Source organism: Aedes aegypti, chromosome 2 (assembly GCF_002204515.2).
Source record: "Aedes aegypti strain LVP_AGWG chromosome 2, AaegL5.0 Primary Assembly, whole genome shotgun sequence".
NCBI lineage: Eukaryota > Metazoa > Arthropoda > Insecta > Diptera > Culicidae > Aedes > Aedes aegypti.
In genome coordinates, this window is record NC_035108.1 from 94,284,423 (window position 1) to 94,306,564 (window position 22,142).

The window sequence follows — 22,142 nt, forward strand, 5'->3', positions numbered from 1 at the left end:
AAATGTAAAAGTTATCCAAATTTTGCATATGGCCAAATAGGGAACCACTATGGCCATAACTGGTACACTTTCCCTACCAGTGATTAGATAATTTGAAGCTGAAATTAGCTGCAAAAATATTGGCATAGGAATAGGAAAGATTCGAACGATTATTCGACGATAAAAAAGCATGTGAATGAGCATGATTTTTATTTACCTGATGGGTAGGTATGATTATTTAAAAAGTGGTCGTTTACTGAAAGATGAGAAATCTTGGACATTCTGCTCAGGGAATTCCGGCTAGGAAAACGGTGGCGGTCATCTGCCTGGTATGAGCCTCAACGATTCGTTTTCGCGAAGAGCAATCCCAAAAGCTAGACTTATGGTAATTTTTTTTTGGTATCCTCCGCAAATCATGTATTTAGCATCCATGCGGCAATGTTAGGTTCCACGACCCTACTTTTGGCACTGACGGCTCTGAGTTAAGTTCTGGAAATTCACTCCAAGTTTCAGGAATCCAGAATTTGTGTAATGGCAGTCCGAGGGTACGATGCGCACTGCCTATCCACTAAGTTGATATTTTCTTTTGACCAGCTTTCATGATAAATTAATTTAATTTTTTAGATAATTAACTATACTTATATATTTGTTCTGCCGTATTCACTAAGTTTCATCATAGTAATTTCCATATAAACCAACATCGTCTTTGGGTCACTTTTGAATCACTAGCGATATGGCTGAAAATTTGGCAGAATTTTATTTTCATCACAAAAATTGTAAGGAAGCTAAGTAAGCTCATATTTTCAAACATTTCTTTGCAATTTAAGTCGCACTAATGAACATCTTCAAATTAAATCGCTTGTATTTACGTATCTTCTTGGCCACACGCTATACAGAATGGATTCTGGGTCTCCAAAATAAATACTTACCTTTCAATTTTCATCATCAAAAGATATCAAATCTCAGCACATTTCCCGTCAAAAGCTCATAAGCTGCTAAAAATTCAAACATTGTAAGGCGATTCTTCCCATCAGAGAGAATCACGAAATACTATAAACACGTTTGCTTTCATTTCGGCAGCCCATATTTTCGCATGTATAATGCTGGTCCACCGTGGGCCTTCGTTGGCCCAGTGGTAACGCCAACGGCTACAAAACGAAGCCGTGCTGAAAGTGTCCGGGTTAGATTCCCGGTCGATTAAGGATTTTTTCGTAATCGACTTTTACTTGCCTTCTTCGGGCATAGACAGAAATTCTTCGTACCTAACACACGATATACGAATGCGAAAATGACAATTTTAGCAAAGAAAGCTCTCAGTTAACAGTGGAAGAACTCATAAAAACACTTAACTGAGTAGTTGGCTGTTTCCAGTAAAATGGGGACTTAATGTTAAGAAAATGAATGCTGGTCGACCATTTTCCCTTTGGAGGTCCGTTGTATCCGACGACAACGACAGCCATCCGGCGCAGTAATGGGGATGGCTGTGGAATCGCTTGTGAATGGTATATTCCATCCATCACCGAGTAGGTATACGAAAAAAAAATCCACCAGTCCATGTTTTATTCAAACGCATATCCCGTCTGTCAGTGAGGCAACCTTCGCCGTCTTTTGGCAGCTGATTCGGGAACAAAATGAAAATCCGTTTCTATATGGGATGAGAACTGATGTTTGATGAATGGTAACAGTACCTTCAGTGGTGTTTTTGTGGGAAATGGGAAAATAAGGTAGGACGATTTAAAATATCTCTTTCCTTTTATATACAAGACTTTATAGACATGAAATTAATCGAATCCTTGAAAAATAAATGAATAACATGACTTCACTCTAAACATCAATGATGGTGACAATTGCGAGAGCGAAGATGTTTTGAATTCCGCAAGTGATGTAAGTGAGTAAATGGATTTCCAATTAGGTTGACACATCATCTGCAAATCGAACTAATTTTCCTGCAACTCAATCGGTTCAACTTTAACTTGGCATTATCTGTCACAGATTATTTATGTTCACTGAATTGGACGCTGCCTCGAATTGTTGTAACTTGTGCTTTACCAAGTTGTACTTCGATGGTAAGGATAACTACTTGGGGACGCCACTTTAGCATGGCGGTTTTCTCGGCCGAATTGAATGAAACTTTGCAATAAAAAGCGCTTCAATACGACGCATATTGTGGCCAAATAAGAGCTTTGTAGCTTAAAAAAAAACACACACACTGCCGAAGTGAATTAAAAGTGCCAAGAATAGGATCCTTATTTTAAAATATCTAGGATCTCCCAATTGGTGCGGAACGTGCCTTTGGTCTTCTGAACGTGAAATTTAGTCAATTTTTGAAGTATTCTTCTTCTTCTTCTTGCATTAACGTACCCACTGGGACAGAGCCGGCTTCTCAGGTTTGTGTTTTTATTAGCACTTCCACATTTATTAACGGAGAGCTTTCTTTGCCAAAGTTGCCATTTTCGCATTCGTATATCGTGTGGCAGGTACACGAGATTGAAGTTGTGTAAAAACTCAAACTATGTCAGCTCTGAACTAATCTACCATGACGTCACGCTGCAACTTCCAGCAGGAAGAAAACTTTTACTGAGGGCCATGTTTACAGAAAATGAAAGATTTCGCTGCACATTCATCCACTTCATGTTCATTCGGTGAACATTCCTTCACTGGATGTTGGTCCGGATGTCATGGTATGTAAACACGGCCCGCATTTAGAGCGGAAAAGAAAAATAAAATCGACAGTAAAAGAAAACCGTGAATAAGTCCATATGACAACCAAGCCTACCAAAAAAAACGAGATAAATACATAGAGTATCGGGCATATAACATGCACCAAAGCCGTTTTCCATACAAATGGTTAACCTCAGCAGGGTGGTTATTAGTCGCCGGATTCGACAGACTATCAGTGACGGTGACGAAAAATAAAAAGTTTTCGTCACTACCTCAGCTCAGCGCAAACTTAGACGCCCAACTACCAGCAACCAAGCACCTCGTCACGACGAAAAATCTTTGCCGTTTCTCTCTGTATGTGTTTTCGTTGAACATGTTCAGCTTGAATGGAAAGACAGACAACTAATCGGTGCCAATTGAAAGGCCGACCAAAAAAGGAACTAGCAAAAAAAATCTGCGCGCTTTCGGAGTTGAACAAAAAACCTTTAATTTATTATTAACACGCGCCTACCGGCAAGGCTACAAGACCTCTTGCAGATGTGCTTGCCAAATTGCTAACACAAGACACGTTGTTGACTAGTAGTACGTAGCTCAGACTCTCTTTATCTGCAATTGTGCGCTCGGTGACGATTAGAAGCTTATGTTGGTTCAGTGCGGAGGGGTGACGGGAAGAGTGACGAAAAATATTACTTGTGGACTTTTTGCGGCATGTTTCGTCGTGGTCTCCTTGTCAGTCATTGAAGACAAAGAAAATGACGATCTTTTACGCACTGAATATTTTTTTCAATTTTTCGTCATCGGTCAGTGACGAATTCGATGGTTACCAACCCTGAACCTCAGATATGTAGCTATAGGGTTTCGTTCTACTTCGTCGTAAGAGCTACTATTCGTCGTATCAAACTTAAAATGTTCCACTACGGTGGGTATTCCAACTCACCTGCAACATAGATTCATTTTCCGAATGTAATTTTGTGAAAGCTTTCGTGATTCGTCCACCTGTACACCAAAAATGCAATGAAACTACTGTATTTCGTTAAATAACTTCAGTTCAATTATCCGCTTTTCACTTTTTCACCGAAATCGCATAGACGAACACGATTTGAGAGAAATGCTTTGCGATCGACGTCAGTCACACCACTTTCCAACACAAATTTCTTCCCGCCCCCGTGGGTGACTTACTTCGCCGGGCACTTATTTTCACTATGGAAAACCTTCGTACTTCTTCACTGAAGGATATCATTCCAATCACACGCCGTAAAACTTCAATTAATCACCAAACTTTACGAAATTTCCTCAACCGCCGCGTATAATTGAGAATGTAAACAAAGTTCAATCCGTCGTACTGAGAAAAAAAAAAGCTTGTGCGCATCAATGTGTGCGCGACGTTCGACGTAAAAATACGGTTCCTTTGATTGTGTTGTTTTCACTGTACTGTGAGCAAATGTCATAATTGTACGGTCAAAAGGAATTGTGTTCATATGTTTGGGCTGAATTTTGATGACAAACAATGAATTTTAAAGGAAATTAGTATATTTCATCATGCTGAAGGAATGGAGGGAGATACCCGTAGATCTATATATTCTAGTAAAACATTTTATTATAGCGTTGATATATTGTGTTTTAACCACTCAATACATCACAGTGAGCCGTAAGTTGTGGGACGAATCTGGAAACTGATTGCGACGGAGTTGAAAATGATACGACGGATTGAGAATACGATAAGATGCATTTTCTTTGCATTATTTCCAAAAACAGATCAAGATTTATCAAAATGTTATTGTACAATGCTAAAGCCGTTTTGAGAAAGAATTGTTTGGCATCGGTTTGTATCAGCATCATTCACTGCAATACTGGGAAAATTGCAGCTCTCACTGATCAATGCTTAATACGATGGATACTAACACATGCCCAGCGATTTACGGTTGGTAAATGGCTGGGCATGGCGTACCATTGGTACCTCGCGTACCTGAAGGAATAAAATAGACCCCTCTGTGCGGTCCTTAGCCTCTTGCCCAGTAACTCCTATCCCTACCTCCTCGCGGTACTGGCCGGGGTACGAGTAACCTTAGGGAAGATCGGGTAACCAACCCCCGGTGGGAACTTTGGTCGTATGCTGACAGGGAAGGGGGGGTTTGCTTTTGCTTTTGCTTCTGCAAACCTTGAGCGTCTGTACTCCATGTTAGGAGCGGCTCCCAACAGCGTCTGTTCCCCATGTCAGGGGCGGCTGATCATCGTCCGAGTGCCAGAGAAGGACTCTAAGCTAAACTGCGCACTATGGTCCTCCGAACATTTAGGGGGAATGTCCTCCGGAAATCTAGGGGGTTGGTGTCAGGCCCTGCAAGCCAGCCGTAAAAAATCAAGCAACGAATAATCAACGAGAGAATACGAACCGGGACAATCGGCGAAGACCACAGCGACGTAAGGGACTAGCGATTGGAAGCTCGGTACGTGGAACTGTAAATCTCTCAACTTCATCGGGAGCACACGCATACTCGCCGACGTGCTGAAGGACCGTGGATTTGGCATCGTAGCGTTGCAGGAAGTGTGTTGGAAGGGATCAATGGTGCGAACGTTTAGAGGTAACCATACCATCTACCAGAGCTACGGCAATACACATGAGCTGGGAACAGCTTTTATAGTTATTATAGGTGATATGCAGAGGCGCGTGATCGGGTGGTGGCCGATCAATGAGAGAATGTGCAAGTTGAGGATCAAAGGCCGGTTCTTCAACTTCAGCATAATAAACGTGCACAGCCCTCACTCCGGAAGCACTGATGATGATAAAGACGCTTTTTACGCGCAGCTTGAACGCGAGTACGACAGTTGCCCAAGCCACGACGTCAAAATCATCATAGGAGATCTAAACGCTCAGGTTGGCCAGGAGGAGGAATTCAGACCGACGATTGGAAAGTTCAGCGCCCACCGGCTGACGAACGAAAACGGCCTACGACTAATTGATTTTGCCGCCTCCAAGAATATAGCCATTCGTAGCACCTACTTCCAGCACAGCCTTCCGTACCGATACACCTGGAGATCACCACAGCAGACAGAATCGCAAATCGACCACGTTCTGATTGATGGTCGGCACTTCTCCGACATTATCGACGTCAGGACCTATCGTGGCGCTAACATCGACTCTGACCACTATCTGGTGATGGTCAAACTGCGCCCAAAACTCTCCGTCGTTAACAACGTACGGTACCGACGGCCGCCCCGGTATGACCTAGAGCGGCTCAAGCAACCGGATGTCGCAGCGGCATACGCGCAGCAACTCGAGGCTGCATTATCGGAAGAGGGTGAGCTGGACGAAGCCCCTCTTGAGGACTGCTGGAGAACAGTAAAAGCAGCCATCAACGATGCAGCTGAGAGCAACGTCGGGTACGTGGGACGGAGTCGACGGAACGATTGGTTCGACGAGGAGTGCCAGGAGGTTTTGAAGGAGAAGAATGCAGCGCGGGCGGTCATGCTGCAGCAAGGGACCCGGCAGAACGTGGAACGCTATAAACGGAAACGGCAACAGCAGACCCGCCTCTTTCGGGAGAAAAAACGCCGCCTGGAGGAGACGGAGTGCGAGGAGATGGAACAGATGTGCCGGTCTCAGGAAACGCGTAGGTTCTATCAGAAGCTCAACGCATCCCGCAACGGCTTCGTGCCGCGAGCCGAGATGTGCAGGGATAAGGATGGGAGCATTCTGACGGACGAGCGTGAGGTGATCGAAAGGTGGAAGCAGCACTTCGACGAGCACCTGAATGGTGCTGAGAGCACAGGCAATGAAGGACGGGACAACGGAGGAAATGCCTTCGTCAGTACTGCGGAAGATGGAAACCAACCAGCCCCCACTTTGAGGGAGGTTAAGGATGCCATTCACCAGCTCAAGAACAATAAAGCTGCTGGTAAGGATGGTATCGGAGCTGAACTCATAAAGATGGGTCCGGAAAGGCTGGCCATTTGTCTGCACCGGCTGATAGGCACAATCTGGGAAACAGAACAGCTACCGGAGGAGTGGAAGGAAGGGGTAATCTGCCCCATCTACAAGAAAGGCGACAAGTTAGACTGTGAGAACTTTCGAGAGATCACCATTCTAAATGCGGCCTACAAAGTATTATCCCAGATCATCTTCCGTCGTTTGTCACCCGTAATAAACGAGTTCGTGGGAAGTTATCAAGCCGGCTTCGTTGACGGCCGATCGACAACGGACCAGATCTTTACTGTACGGCAAATCCTCCAAAAATGTCGTGAATACCAGGTCCCAACGCATCACCTTTTCATCGATTTCAAGGCGGCATACGACAGTATTCACCGCGTAGAGCTATGGAAAATCATGGACGAGAACAGCTTTCCCGGGAAGCTCACGAGACTGATAAGAGCGACGATGGAAGGTGTGCAAAATTGTGTGAAGGTTTCAGGCGAACACTCCAGTTCGTTTGGATCCCACCGGGGACTACGACAAGGTGATGGACTTTCGTGCCTGTTGTTCAATATTGCGCTAGAAGGTGTTATGCGGAGAGCCGGGCTTAACAGCCGGGGTACGATTTTTACGAGATCCAGTCAATTTGTTTGCTTCGCGGATGATATGGACATCGTCGGCCGAACATTTGAAAAGGTGGCAGACCTGTACACCCGCCTGAAACGCGAGGCAGCAAAAGTTGGACTGGTGGTGAATGCGGCCAAGACAAAGTACATGCTGGCTGGTGGGGCCGAGCGCGACAGGGCTCGCCTAGGTAGCAGTGTTACGATAGACGGGGATACGTTCGAGGTGGTCGACGAGCTCGTCTACCTTGGATCCTTGATGACGGCTGACAATAACGTTAGCCGTGAAATACGGAGGCGCATCATCAGTGGAAGTCGGGCCTACTATGGCCTCCAGAAGAAGCTGCGGTCAAAAAAGATTCACGCCCGCACCAAATGTACCATGTACAAAACGCTCATAAGGCCGGTAGTCCTCTACGGGCATGAAACGTGGACGATGCTCGAGGAGGACCTGCAAGCACTTGGAGTCTTCGAACGTCGGGTGCTTAGGACGATCTTCGGCGGTGTGCAGGAAAACGGTGTGTGGCGGCGAAGGATGAACCACGAGCTCGCCCAACTCTACGGCGAACCCAGTATCCAGAAGGTGGCCAAAGCTGGAAGGATACGATGGGCAGGGCATGTTGCAAGAATGCCGGACAGCAACCCTGCAAAGATGGTGTTCGCTTCGGATCCGGTTGGTACAAGAAGGCGTGGAGCGCAGCGAGCTAGGTGGGCGGATCAAGTGCGTATCGATTTGGCGAGCGTGGGGCAGATCCGAGGATGGAGAGATGCGGCCACGAACCGAGTATTGTGGCGTGAAATTGTTGATTCAGTGTTATCTGTGTAGATGTCAACTAAAAAACACATTACCCTATCTGAACAACACATTAAAAATCGATAACTATTGAAAAATATGTATGTAAATTATTGATTCAAAAGTTGCAGAGTGTAAATTAGTATTATCATAGCATATAGTGTGATATATAAGGCATTGTTACAATATATTCAATTAATTCAAGGTGTTGAAAACAGGACTAGTTTGGGCACCGATCTTTCAGCCGGGCTAAAGCAAACACTTATTTGCCGCATGCTATAAAGCTGTAAAAAAATTATTAGGCATTTTTATATAAATAAAACATACAAAACACTTACATACAACTTCGGTGATTTTTCCACATTGGAATAGATCCAACTTTATGCGCCCGTTCTGTCTCTTGTTGACAGAACGGGGCATGACAGAAAAACGCGAAGTACAAACAATACACATAAACACAAATTACTCCAACACTGCACAGGGGTTCGCAACCGTATTCTCACATAACACTCCCCCCCCGTAACACTTCGTGAATGATGAAGTTTTACTACCTCTCATCATCAACAATCGATGAACCTACGTGAGAATTTTGGGTGAACTGCAACATGTAGCAAATAAACAATCGAACTCATCAAAATGGTGCTCTTCGTACAGAAACTTTGGGACATGCTTTACGACTGGTACGCGTTTGACCCTACGATGCAAATTTGGCTTGTATAACGGTCAGTTGCTTTTAGTCTCGCGTCGTCCGGTTTCCAAAAGACGCTTTATATCGATGCTGACGTTTTGCTGGTGCTGTCACCATTCTCCGCTCTATCGAATCTGGTTGTATGAGGCTGCCGTCAGGTAGATGAATAGGAACGTCGAAGTTCTTTATAGTGTTGAAAACAGGACTAGTTCGGGCACCGATCTTTCAGCCGGGCAAAAGCAAACACTTATTTGCCGCATGCTATAAAGCTGTAAAAAATTTATTAGGCATTTTTATATAAATAAAACATACAAAACACTTACAACTTTGGTGATTTTTCCACATTGGAATAGATCCAACTTTATGCGCCCGTTCTGTCTCTTGTTTTCACTAATTCTGTTATGTGACTTGGTTGACAGAACGGGGCATGACAGAAAAACGCGAAGTACAAACAATATACATAAACACAAATTACTACAACACTGTACAGGGGTTCGCAACCGTAAAATAACTTTCTATACAATTTGAAGCTTTTTACCGTTATGTTTGATTTTAAGTTAGTTTTAAGCTAGGGTAAAGTATTACAGATTCATTTTTATTTATTCGGTATTTAACAAAGGTAATTCGTAGTTCGTCACAGGAAAAAATAAAGGAATTGCTAGAGAAACTACGGAGATATAGCTATCTGAGCTCAATCATTTTCTATGTGAAAATGGATTTAGTGCATTTTATATGTCCGATACTGTATATACAAATGAATTGAGCCTGCCTTATCGAAATGCAGGCCAATGAAGGAAAGCTGGATGAGTCGGTGTTGCATTTCTTGACCACTGCAAAATAAGTAGTAGAGAACGTCGGGATCGGATTTGAAAATTTGACATTTTTCGGGTTCGAGTTTGAGTCGGGTTTGAAACTTACAAAATTATCGGGTACGTATTGGGTTTTTGTCGGGTTTGGTGGCCATTGAGAACAGGGCAACAACCTGAAAGCATCTTTACTTTTAGCATCTCTTATTATCTAGTTACTCCTCTGTATCGGCGAGAGGTCCTGCTGAAATCTGCAGGGATATGGGGATGAATAATTCATAACAAAGGCTCGTTTCGCGTAATTCTGTAGGAAGACTTAGGCCCCAAGCACAATGTGCACGGCAACGCGGTACAACGGCAAAACGGCATGCCCATCTTGATCTACACTTTACTTATCAATCCCATGTTGACTAAATCCTTTTCAACATTGACTTGACAAGTAGAGTGTAGCTCAAGATGGGCTTGCCGTTTTGCCGTTGTACCGCGCTGCCGCTCACATTGTGCATAGGGCTTTAAGCCTCTAGCATATCAATAAAACTAAAAACAATACCCCCGTCCGCATACGGTAAAAACACTGTAATTATATATCAAAGAAAGCTGCGAGGTACAATAAGCAAACTTTTTAGGAAATCTATGCTGCCGTGAATCGCAAGTCAGTCCCACCTGTAAAAAGTAGGCATTGAAAAAATGGGCGGTGAAGTTTTCAAACTCGTTTTTCATACGAATATTCAAAAAATGAAATCCAGAGGACTGAAACATGTTCAAATCTTAATGAAACTTTCACAATTTGCTTTTTACATACAAAGGTATTGACCGTGATAATTATATTTATCTTGTTTACCGGCATATCGGTCTATTTTGCTCGAAGTAAGAGGGAGCATAGAGAAGAAAACAATGAATACTAAATGGATAGGTACCGTAAAAAACGGCGAGAGAAATTGGATTAGATGTTAAAGAGCGCATACCATATGAAACAGTATTACTTGAATCGTCCTTCCTTGTGGCTAACGTTCCCTATGGGAACGGCTCGGCGCCATAATATAATATACCGTAATCCGGGGTAACATTGATAATTTTTTTGAATGTTTCTTTAATATTTCGTTTGAAAATGCAAATGTTGCATTTTTTTATTTTTAAAACAAGTACTGCCACCCATAGCTCGAGACTATATACTGTACTTTGTTTATTGAAAGATTTAAGCATGTTAAAAAAAATGTTTAAGGCGATTTTTTTATTTAGCTGATATGGGGTAACATTGATCACCTATGTAAGCAACGTTCGGTAATACTTGAAATGTCGTTACTTACCTAAATCATGGCCCCTGAAGCCGAATATGAAGGCCAATCGCTTACAAGTCATTTACTTTTTGAGTTATTTTAAAATTAAAAACACCTTGAATCACGGAATACGCCTAAAGGTAGGCAATTTCCTAAGGGAATTTTACATTCTTAACAGTAATTCGGTAATGTTGCCTAATTGAGCATACTTATAAAAATTTGACAACGGAATCGTTTTCAGCAATGTCATTTTTAGTAAGAACCACATTTTCCTTGCTTATATCGTTTGCAGAACTTATGTGAGACATGAATCTTCGGTAGTGTCATCCTTAACAATTAAAATCATTATTTCGAAAAGTCGACAAAGTTACGCATAAGGTCAACGCAATTTTCGCAAAAATATTAACTTTCATTAGCTCATAAATATAAGAAAGAGAAGCACCATTCATGATTTGGAAATGTTTCATCAATAAATGAAAATACGAACTTTTGATGAGATGAGTCATTCCGATCAATGTTACCCCGCTGATCAATGATACCCCGGATTACGGTACTTACTTACTTACTTACTTATTTGGCTTTACATCAATTATCTTGATAAAGCCTCGCCAACATTTATTCGCCAATTCACTCGGTTCATGGCCGCTTCTCTCCATCCTAGACTGTGACCCATGCTCTCCAGGTCCTGGTGCACCTGGTCAATCCACCTATCTCGCTGCGCCCCACGCCTTCTTGTTCCGACCGGATTCGTAGCGAACACCATCTTTACAGGGTTGTTGTCCGGCATTCTTGCAACATGCCCTGCCCAGCGTGTCCTTCCAGCTTTAGCTACCTTCACGATGATGGGTTCGCCGTAGAGTTGAGCGAGCTCGTGGTTCATCCTTCGCCGCCACACGCCGTTCTCCTGTACGCCGCCGAAGATCGTCCTTAGCACTCGGCGTTCGAAAACCCCAAGAGCTTGCAAGTCCTCATCGAGCATAGTCCACGCCTCATGCCCATAGAACCACCATAATATAAGCCACCGATCGATAGAACCGGCTTGATCGCCAAACAGTATTAGGACGCTTGAAACCTCCTTCCTTTTGGCTGTGTTGGTAGTGTTATTCGAAAAACACGCCGAGGGGCACGTTAATTATTGGAGAAGCATTTCTTTTGTTTTCAAAGTTCACGAATAAAAGTGAAGTCCTAGAAAAGTTCAAATGGGATGGCGGTTCCGTTCCTAAGCTGAAAAATCACAAATTGAAACTGTCCCTTCATAAGGGTTTAACTAACATTAGCGATTTCTTTTCATCGATCCTCTCTTTTGCTAATAACTTCACCAAGTTTAAAAAAAATTAATATACCTTGTTCATGAAGCATCATTTACTGTTTATTTATCCTGTAGTATGAAAACATGTTTAGAAAAGTGAATCAGTTTTCTGCAAAATAGGAAGAAAGCAACAATGAATAGAAATCGATGAATGCAGATAAGCCCTTATGAAAAATCTATGTCGAAATATTCGTCTATAGACCATATACCAGCAGAGGATGTTTCAAAATCTGCAATGCTGATTTTCCTTCGACCAACTGCTAATAGGTAATAAGGGCATTGTTTTCTACTGCAACTTATTGCGCTGAAGCATCATTCTCATACAATATACAAGGTCTCTTGAAGGGAGGTATATCAATTCAAGCAGTCACTGGATGCGGGGAGAGGTAAACCGAGAGGAGGTGAGAATTGAGAGCTGGCAAGTCCGCAGGTTAGTCGATATGTTTGTGTATTCTGCCCTACCAAAGTTTCCATCGTATCCATAGCGATGTTTATGATATTGAAGATCATTGCGTGTGACATAAGTGTAGACTTGGGATAAAGTTTGATTGTTTTTAGTAGATGAAATATTTTTTTATCTAGGTACCATTATTTTTGCAGTTATATATTGCGAGTATACGACTATGAACACAAAAAACCGTAATTTAATATTTCATTGATTCCCGAACAGTAGATAGTGATCCCAATTGTTGATTTCGTCCTGTGATCAATACGATGGTCGGTGATCATAGAAAAATCAAACAATATGGAAATATTAAAAGCTTTCCACCAAGCTGCAGGCGCTAGCTTTTGTCGTAATTTCTGGTATCCGGATGGTCTCTGGAATAATGGGAATTTATTTTTTTAACATACTTGGTCCAGTCTGTCTGACCACCGACCAATTGTGAGTGGAATTTCCGAAAATTTTGTACTGCTTCGGAAATTTTGTTTTTTTCTTCATTTGTCAGTTTCTGACAAAAAGTAGATTTTTTTATATTTTCTAATCCACTCCTTCAGAGAGAATACCAGAGTAAATTCCACCTAATTCAGAGTAAATTTCAGAATAAATCTAATCCTTCAAAGGAATCACATTAAGTTTTTAATGATTTTCAATTAGGAGTTTATTATTGAAATTATAGAGAATTTTTTATGTCAGTATCCCTAATAATTTCCTATTGATTTTTTTATGTTTCTTCATAAAAAAACGGGAATAAAACTATATCTAGCTCTTCTTGATTCTTACAAATTCGTTTCGTTATAATTTATCCATGTGAATCCAAAATCTGTGCAAGAATTTATTAAAAAAAAACTCCAGGAATATACTTTGAATTTCTTTGGCAATTCCTCAAGAAATTTCTTTATAACTACAACTTTTATAAGAAATCTTTCAGAAATATAAGAAATATTTGTTCTCATTGCACCCACTTTGAGGATGGGATTGCAAATAAGAGCACGCATTGCAGAATTCGCCCTCATTTGATTTGGAACACAATCAAAGCAAGCGAAGAAAAACATCAAGTCCGTTGAGGTCTACAATCCACAATTTATTGCAAGTTGTAACAAGTTTGATAAATAGAAGCAGCGAACGAGAGCCCCAAAGATAGAACAATGATAAAATTCATTTTTCTCGCTTGTTTACCGTTGGGGATAGGTGTTTTACTTTACTGGCACGATAAATATATTTATTATAATTCCCGAACTTCCGATAGCAATAATGTCCCCCAGGTTAGGAGCTTGTTAAGTGGGGATTTATCATGCACTAGTATCCCCCGATTTGATCAAAGTGGTAGCAGTATACGATAAACAGTCTCTCATAATGCGCTGCATATTATGATAGTAGCTGAGAGTGATAAGTGAGAAATTCTGTCAATTTTCTCAGGATTCAATCCCTGAATAAGAGTGTGAGATTACGTCGGAACGATGTGGTATCCTTACCGCACTTATTCACCATGCCAAAATCAAGAAGTTTAGAAAAGACACCAAATCAAACTTGAGTAGTTCGTACAAAAAAAAAAACGATCTGCACTTACTTACAAAGAGTCCTAGTTAGCAATTTATTAAAACATTCACCATATACTCTACTAGGAATTCCGCGAGGAATTTATTGAATTATCAACATGGAACAGTAATCATTAATTGACTGCAAATCACCGCTAATAACTGCCTTTTCCTTTTCTTTACTTTCAGTCAAGATAAAAACGTTGCACAGGCATCAGAAGTATCCCCGTCGCACTCCAAGTCGAAGGAAGCCAATATTAGCCCTAATAGACCCGACGAAGCTGTAGATTTCGCCGACCCAAACCATCCCCGTAGCAAGCCAACCGACGAACAAGACGACGGTAGACTAATTGGCAACGATGAATGTGATATCATTGATTTCCCGCTGCCAGAGATCCCTGTGAAACAGGATCCAACCTCGTCGGACAACAGTTTTCTGACGGCCACCGACGGTAACGATACGGCTTGGGATGACGCCCAGGCCTCTCCGGCACTAGTGAAACGATCCAACAGCAGCGAGCACACAGCGAATCTTGATCTTTTGAAAGCGGACTCAGCGGCAGAACAGGAGATGCACTACCGCAACTCGAACGACAAACCGACCTATTTGTTCGGTGAAAACCTGAAAAAGAATGAAATATTCCTCAACAAGTCCGGCTGGGTGCAGGTCAGCCAGCCGCCGCAATATCCAGGCGATCGTAACGTTCGGGCAAAGTCGTTCCAATCGGAGCTGGCTGGCCCTAGGACATCTCGAAAATACGTCGAGTACAATGAGAATCGGTATGGCAAGGGAAGCAAGCTGGAAGATCTGATCAATCGCAACGAAGCACGGCGGAGTCAGGTTCAGAAGGTTCAACGACAGGACAATGTGACAATCTTGAAAATAGATCCTCAGCTATCATCCGGAGGCCGTCCAATATGTCTTCCAATCAAAAGGAACTTGGCGGACAACTCGCCACCTCCAGTGACGCCGATCCTGTCGCCACCACCTGCCTTCCAAGACTCGACTCAGAAGACCCGCCTTAGTGATATCAAACCCGGAACTCGGATATTCCTCTCTGTGGTGGACAACGAAAACCGGAACCCCAAAGGCATGGTTTTCTCGAGAAGCTTCGAGTACGATAACCGACGATACACTACTCCCATAGCCACGTCGCAGCATCGCACCCAGAACCAATCCTATCTAGGCAACTTCTCGAAAAGCTTCGACTTCGATACTAGCCTCATATCACCTATGCCGAAAACCACGGATCAACCCTTCATCCGTCGTAACAAATCACCAACTCCGGCTTTCTCCACGCTCACTGGGAATTCTCCCAACTACCTTACGAAGAAGGAGAAACCCAACTCCAATCCTCAGCTCATAACCAGTGATAAGTCACCAATTTTCCCGAAAGCCATACCCGGAAGCAGTGTGACCAGCTCCGGCTACGAATCTCTAAAGCGATTCGGCGACAAGAACAAATCGTTCGACGCACAGATGATGTCTTCCAGCATAGCAGCCGCGGGACAGCGCTCTCGACGGTCACAGTTCACCACCAAGGCCAATTCTACGCCCGGGTTACCTTCCTACGGTTTCCGGTCCGATTCTGTCGGCAACAACCGGCTCAATTCCTGTGATAGTGGTGCCCGATCTGGTAAGTTTGGAATGAGTTTGTTTCATTTCTGAAACTCATGTCTTTTCTCTATCTTCGTAGATTACTCGAACGACGGAGTCGAAGATGACGAGGAAAACGTGAGCGACGACCAATCCTCTTCGCTGGCGCTCAGCTATAAGTCGTCCACCTCCTACATGAACCAGATGAAGGGTCGTGCTGGATTGTTCGGAAGTTCTGGTTCTGGTAACACTCTCACCGCCCACAGTGCCCTGAAACCGCAGCGCTCGTTAACTCCTGAGCGGCTGTACGACAACGATGAGTATGGTAGCATGCGGAATCTGAAAAAGCAGCGTTCGCTCACACCGGAGAAACGTTCCCGAACCCCGGACGACCGCAGCAAACCCCGCACCAAAGGAGACATGAACAGTTCGCAGTCGTCGCTGGTGTCCCGACAGAGCTCCGGTTCCCGCAGCAGTACTCTGGAGAGACGCTACGACGAGGCCTACATGCGCACCTCTAGCCGAAGTTCATCTAGTTCTAGCTACAGCGGAGACGAAGCTCATGGATCGTCCTTCCGCAGAAGTCAACTCCGAGGTCCAGCGGTTCGCCCGAATGTCGTTGCAGGCGACTACAAAATTCGACGATCCAGGTGAGTGACCCAGATTCTTCGATAACGCAATCTAAGCTTTTGTGACTGCTTGCTGTATTCCTCATCGAACACCATCTCACCAACACAATCATGCATCATTTCGTTCGTCGTTCCCTGCAACCAATCAGCCACGCCCACTTTTTCTCTCATACCATGTGTCTCTGCTCATGCCAAGTCTCGATTGATGTTCCTAGATGTCTCTAGATGTCGATTCCTAATTAACAATTTTTGCCTGATTCTAACGCAACAATATCTTCATGTATGTTCTAGCTGTGTAACAGAATGAGTCTCGAAGTCGATTTGAACTAGAATGTCCTTTTCGGTTTGAATCTGCCAACAGAACACAAAACCAACTTTTGCAACTGATTCTCTTTTTCCAGCATCCAATCTTTCGCAGAACGTATGTGTGTGTAAGTGCAACCGACTGCAACTACTACTACAACAACAACAAGAACAACAACGAACCGACTCAGCTTGTGTCAATCAACAGACTTAACTGCTCCGAAAACTTACAGAGCTTGAGCTCGTTACACAAAATGCACTAAATGTAGAACACGTCGTAAACTAGCGAGTCAATCCGATTTACCAACTACATGTGTGTAACAATGCAAATTTGTGCAGCACGACAAGCGGATTGGACTGAATCACTATATGAGAAACTAATACACTTGCAATGAGCACATCACTCACAATAAGTAGTTCATGTCACGTGTACATTCATTTTTTATTATTTATTTTTTTTTTAATATCTTTGATTCGAATTTATCACATTAGAGATGAACAATGAGTTTTGGTTTTTGGTCCATATTATTTATAAAACGATCCCCTAATCAATTAACGGCAATTTTATATACTTAAATAGATTTGTGAATCTATGCCAAATAATCGAAAGATAAAACGTCGCAAGTACAAAAGGTTCAAAAGTTAAAAAAAAAGAAGGAGCAAAAGGTAAAAAATGTTCTTTTGAGGAGTATGGTATATAAACATATTGATATTTCTCATACTGCCCTTCTACGCCTACTAGTTCCATGTTCCAAATACAAACCTTATGGCCCGCGGGACAAATATGCGTCTAACGGCAGCATATAAGGTACAGTGGGGGAAGTGTATCAGTGGGGTAAGTGGATCATTTGTCCATAATGAGCATAAATACATGAATATGTTGAATGTTTTCGCACCATTGCTTCGTTTTAGGATATGTTCTTACGTCCACACTGATACTAATGCAAAACTGGTACTACACGTACACTAACACAAGCAAACTTGTTGGCTGCAAAAATCAATTAATTTCAAAATTGTTTTCCGTCAATCAAAAATCCATTGTATCTCTGCCTTAAATCAAATTCTACTAGTTTTTTCAACGCATGGTGAACATTTCAGTTCTAATTGAATGAATCACAATGAAATATAAGTGATTTTTATAAGTAATTACAGACATATTGGACATGGTACACTTACCCCCACTTTTTAATAGGGTGGGGTAAGTGGATCAAGTATTATTATCATATATTGACAGATTGCTTACGATAATTTGAATAAGTTTGAATACTCGCAAATATTGTTTTGTTTTTAATTCTTCTGATTACTAGCTTAAATTTGTCTAATTGACTTTAGAAAATTTGAATTAATCCACCTAACATTTATTTTAATCTTTCTAATATAAGAAAACATAAAAGAATGAATATTGCAAAAATCAAACAAAACTTTTCGTGGTTTATTAAAGCTGAGTTGCAAAATAGCAAAATACACAAAATTTCAAATTGAAAACATATTATCGTACCTTATTTGACCATATAAATTGTTCTAGACAGATGACAGAAATACATTCATAAATAGAATAAGAAGATTTCAGTTTGTTACACAAAAATAAATGTAACTAATATTTTTAAACTATCAGTCTTTTTTGAAAACATCGTTAGGAATAATCTTACAATACTTCAGTATAACTTATGTAATTATATAGAAGATTTTCTCTAAATAATTCTAGCTACAAGGTTTTATTTTTGTTCGAATTAGTGTGGACTAATGTACAAATATTGTTTATAATAATAATAACGACACTCATTAATTTTTAAAGCATCAACACATGACATAACTAGCACTAATAACAAGAACGAGAGCAATATTATTCTTAGTATACATAATTGCACCATGGTGGGGCAAGTGGACCATTTGGCGCAAATTTTCAAGTCCCCTATACTATACATAATAATGAAGTTGACTATTGATTTTTCTGTATCCATTTCCCCCTCGGTACCTTATAACTTTTGAGAAAAACAATACGATATATTGTGTGTGTATTGTTTCGAATTGCAATTTGTGTATTCCTCTACAATACACAAACCATTCATCAAAATGCATTTTAACTGGTGGTTAAAGTAATAGAATTTGTATTGTGTATGGATTGTTCCTCAATTTACCGTATATTCATGCGAGCAGTAGCATAAGAGTTTTTAATTCCTATAGAAGTAAAGAGGACGTAATGCCAAGAAAAAAAAAGTAGTAAAGATCTTCAACATTGTTGCATTCGTCCTATGGACAATCATAGTTGAAACCTGGGAGGGAGGCACCGATACTACACACGAAATTGGTTACAATTGTTTTCCAAATTGCAAGATAACTCCAGTTTGCCAACGACAATCAAGGCAGGCTTAGTGAAAATCGCTAGTTTTCGTTTGTTGTGTACCTTCGATCTTTCTGGACAAACATTGGAAAGGGCCACAGTTTTCTATGCGTTTAATTTTCAATTTTAATGAAAACAGTAAAAAGAGCCTCATTCCAATACGTTACATTCAATTAGAATAAACGGTGCTTTCGTGACGTTACTTTTGAATGTGCAATAATTCACTCTAATTCGATTTTTGCTACTTTTGATGAAATGCAATAATATGTTTAGGGTAATTACGCGCTTTTATCATGTTTGTCCATTGTTTAAGATCCGGGCTCACAGTGACAGTTCGTGACAGCAAAATCTCGGCTCACTGTGACGTAGAGAAATTTTGTATTGGTTTCTCCCTCCCAGGTTGAAACCACTTGTTTTTATAAAACAACTTTTTAAACAGTTTTTCAAGTTTAGAAAGCAACAAATATTAGGTGAACCAATTTTACATGGGAGAACGGTCATTGGGTGCTTCATTCTGTCTAGTATTGTAGCTACTTCCAGACCAGTCAAATTTCTCCAATGAATTATTTCAGGATTTCTTACAAGGAAAGCTTTACAAATCTTCCAAAATTTTAATGATTTTGTTCCTGAGTAACTTCTTTTGAAACTTCTTCAGCAAACCTCCTCCAGATGTTCTACAGTATGGCCCATAAAAAATGCGAAAATCTTCATATCATGTTATTGGTAATTTGTATATAGAAAATGGAAACAAAATAAAAATTTTATTCATTATTTGTATTGTTGTCTTTTTAGACTTTGTTTTTTGCTTTGAACATGATTTTTATCTATGGGCCTTCCTTAGCCGAGTGGTAAAGTCCACGGCTACCAAGCAAAGCCATGCTGAAGGTGTCTGGACCGATTCCCGGTCGGTCCAGGATCTTTTCGTACTGGAAATTTCCTTGATTTCCTTTCATAGAATATCATCGTACCTGCCACACGAGATACGAATGCGAAAAATGGCAACTTTGGCAAAGAAAGCTCTCAGTTAATAACTGTGACTGCTCATAAGAACATTAAGCTAAGAAGCAGGCTCTGTCCCAGTGAGGACGTTAATGCCAAGAAGAAGATGATTTTTATCCTTCAAATTGTATCATGCACATATTGAGTTCAATATATTTGTGATTTAAACTTTTAAAACGTCAACGATAAGCTGAGATTCTTCACAGGCCTTGTCTCGAACATTCGCCCATGCCAAATGACAGAATAGATTTATACCTAGGGCACTGGAGACTTACATATTTTAGAATAAACTCTAGAATAAACTAAATAATTCTGAACAGCCGTGGTTAAACCCTCATATAGGGTCGATGTACCAATAGCCGCATAGCTAAGAACAAAATTTCGTATAAAATCGAAAAATAATGCTATCGTCATTATTTTTACATCATCTGAAAGCTTTTTATCTTGGTTTTGTGGGAAAAATATGAAATCTACGAAAACTCAAATGTTTGTATTTATAGGAACACATGTGCCTATAGTAGCACTATTTCTAATTTCTGTTCCTATAGTAACACTAGCACCACGGCGTTGGCAAAATACTTATCAAAACCGTATTTTTGCAAAACTTTTATATTTTTCCTACAAAGTGTGGATCAAAAGCTTTCGTTTGATGTAAAAAAAGTTCTTAATTCATCAATTATTTCGTATAATAAAAAATTGTTTCTCTCAGTAGTGCTACTATAGGAACAATAGTTTTACTATAGGCTCAAGGGAGCTCAAATTCTAAGCAAAACTAATTATTTCGATCATTTTTTGAACAAAATCATGCTGTGTATCAATGGTACTTAGATAAATAGCTCCTGACCTTTATGTCAAAAAATGTTTTGAAAATATTTATAGTAAAACGGCCGTAAAAAGACACTAGTGCGACTATAGGGGACTGTCCACTAAGGGAACACCGACCCTAAGTGTGATAAGAGGCTCTGTTTCGCTAAAAACCTATGAGCAGGTAATCTAAGTTGTCTCTAACCAAAGAAACTAACTTCTTCCTCAAACTTATAGACCTTTGTTTTAATTTTTCATAAAAAAAAATATCAAAAAATAAGGACAATTGCTCTCACAACCATGACCCTGGCAAAATATTTTATGGTGAATATGCAAAACACGTAGTCTAAGAACTCCTCCTTCTTCTGATATCTAACACTCTACAAAAAATGAGTGCTTGCATGTGCGTGATATGTTTAGACTTAATTCTTAAAAATCCTTGAAAAAACCTTTATGGTAGACTATTTTTAGGAGAATCCCTGCCTAGAATAATGCTTCAAGATGACCTCAGTGAAGACTCTGGTAGGATCTTCAAAAGATTTCTTTTGCCTCTGAGGGAGACTCCGGAGCTCTTCAATCATATGCAAAAATTGTCAAGCTGGAAAACTATTATGAGCCTAAATTAAATATATTTTGTAGTTATTTTTTCTTGACTCATCTATTTTTTCAATTCACTCTTGTGAAAAATCCTATTGAAATGGTATAGCATGTAAACGTTTTTTTTTTAAAGAGTCACAATTCATCAAAATTTTTTGTAATAATTTTCCTAAGAAATAATCTTGGGAAGTCTTCTGTGAGTAATGCATGAAGTTATTGGAAAATTATGTATGGTTACAGAAAAAATTAGAAAATTTCTTGAATTGATTACTTAAGAACCTTAAACAATTACTTTAGAATATAAGCTTTGAACGCAGTCGACGAGAAACATATAATAACATTCTAAATGAACACGTGAAAAATAACATGTATAGGTGTCATGAGCGAATTTTAAGATATGAAATCTTTATTATACACCTTTCACGGTTTGAAGGGTTTATTGTAAAAAATATGTACTTATGAAATCGGGAAAATTCATGTAAAATATTCTGGCAGAACTCTAAAAGGATATTATTTTAGAAAATATACAAAAAAAAGTGTTGCTGACTTTCAAAAGAAAATCAATATATTTCCTGACCAAATTCAGGTCTATTCACAAGATTATTAAGTGGAATTCCCGCAAAAATATCAAGCAAAACATTTGTAGGAATATCTAGAGAAACCACTTTGTTGAATTTGTTGTCAACCTTGTGGAATCGAATAATTCTGGACAAACATTTCAAAAGGGCACATCGACATTGGTAAACATTGACTTTGCAAGACGTTGTTGAGCCCAATTCAACTCGATCACGCTCACCAATACCACTATCAGGAAGAGCTAACACCAATCTTTTTGATAGTGGTGTTAGTTTG

At 40.6% G+C, this 22,142-nt stretch overlaps 1 protein-coding gene across 2 annotated transcripts in view; it reads left to right on the forward strand.

Annotated features, from left to right (window-relative positions):
* The window catches only part of LOC5577573, a 1,170,395-nt gene that overhangs the window by 800,649 nt on the left and 347,604 nt on the right, over positions 1–22,142 (forward strand). For both annotated transcript variants that reach the window (XM_021841556.1, XM_021841555.1), the window contains exons 5-6: positions 14,210–15,657; positions 15,718–16,267. In XM_021841556.1, coding sequence (XP_021697248.1) covers positions 14,210–15,657; positions 15,718–16,267 — 1,998 coding nt within the window. The remainder of the gene's footprint in view (positions 1–14,209; positions 15,658–15,717; positions 16,268–22,142) is intronic.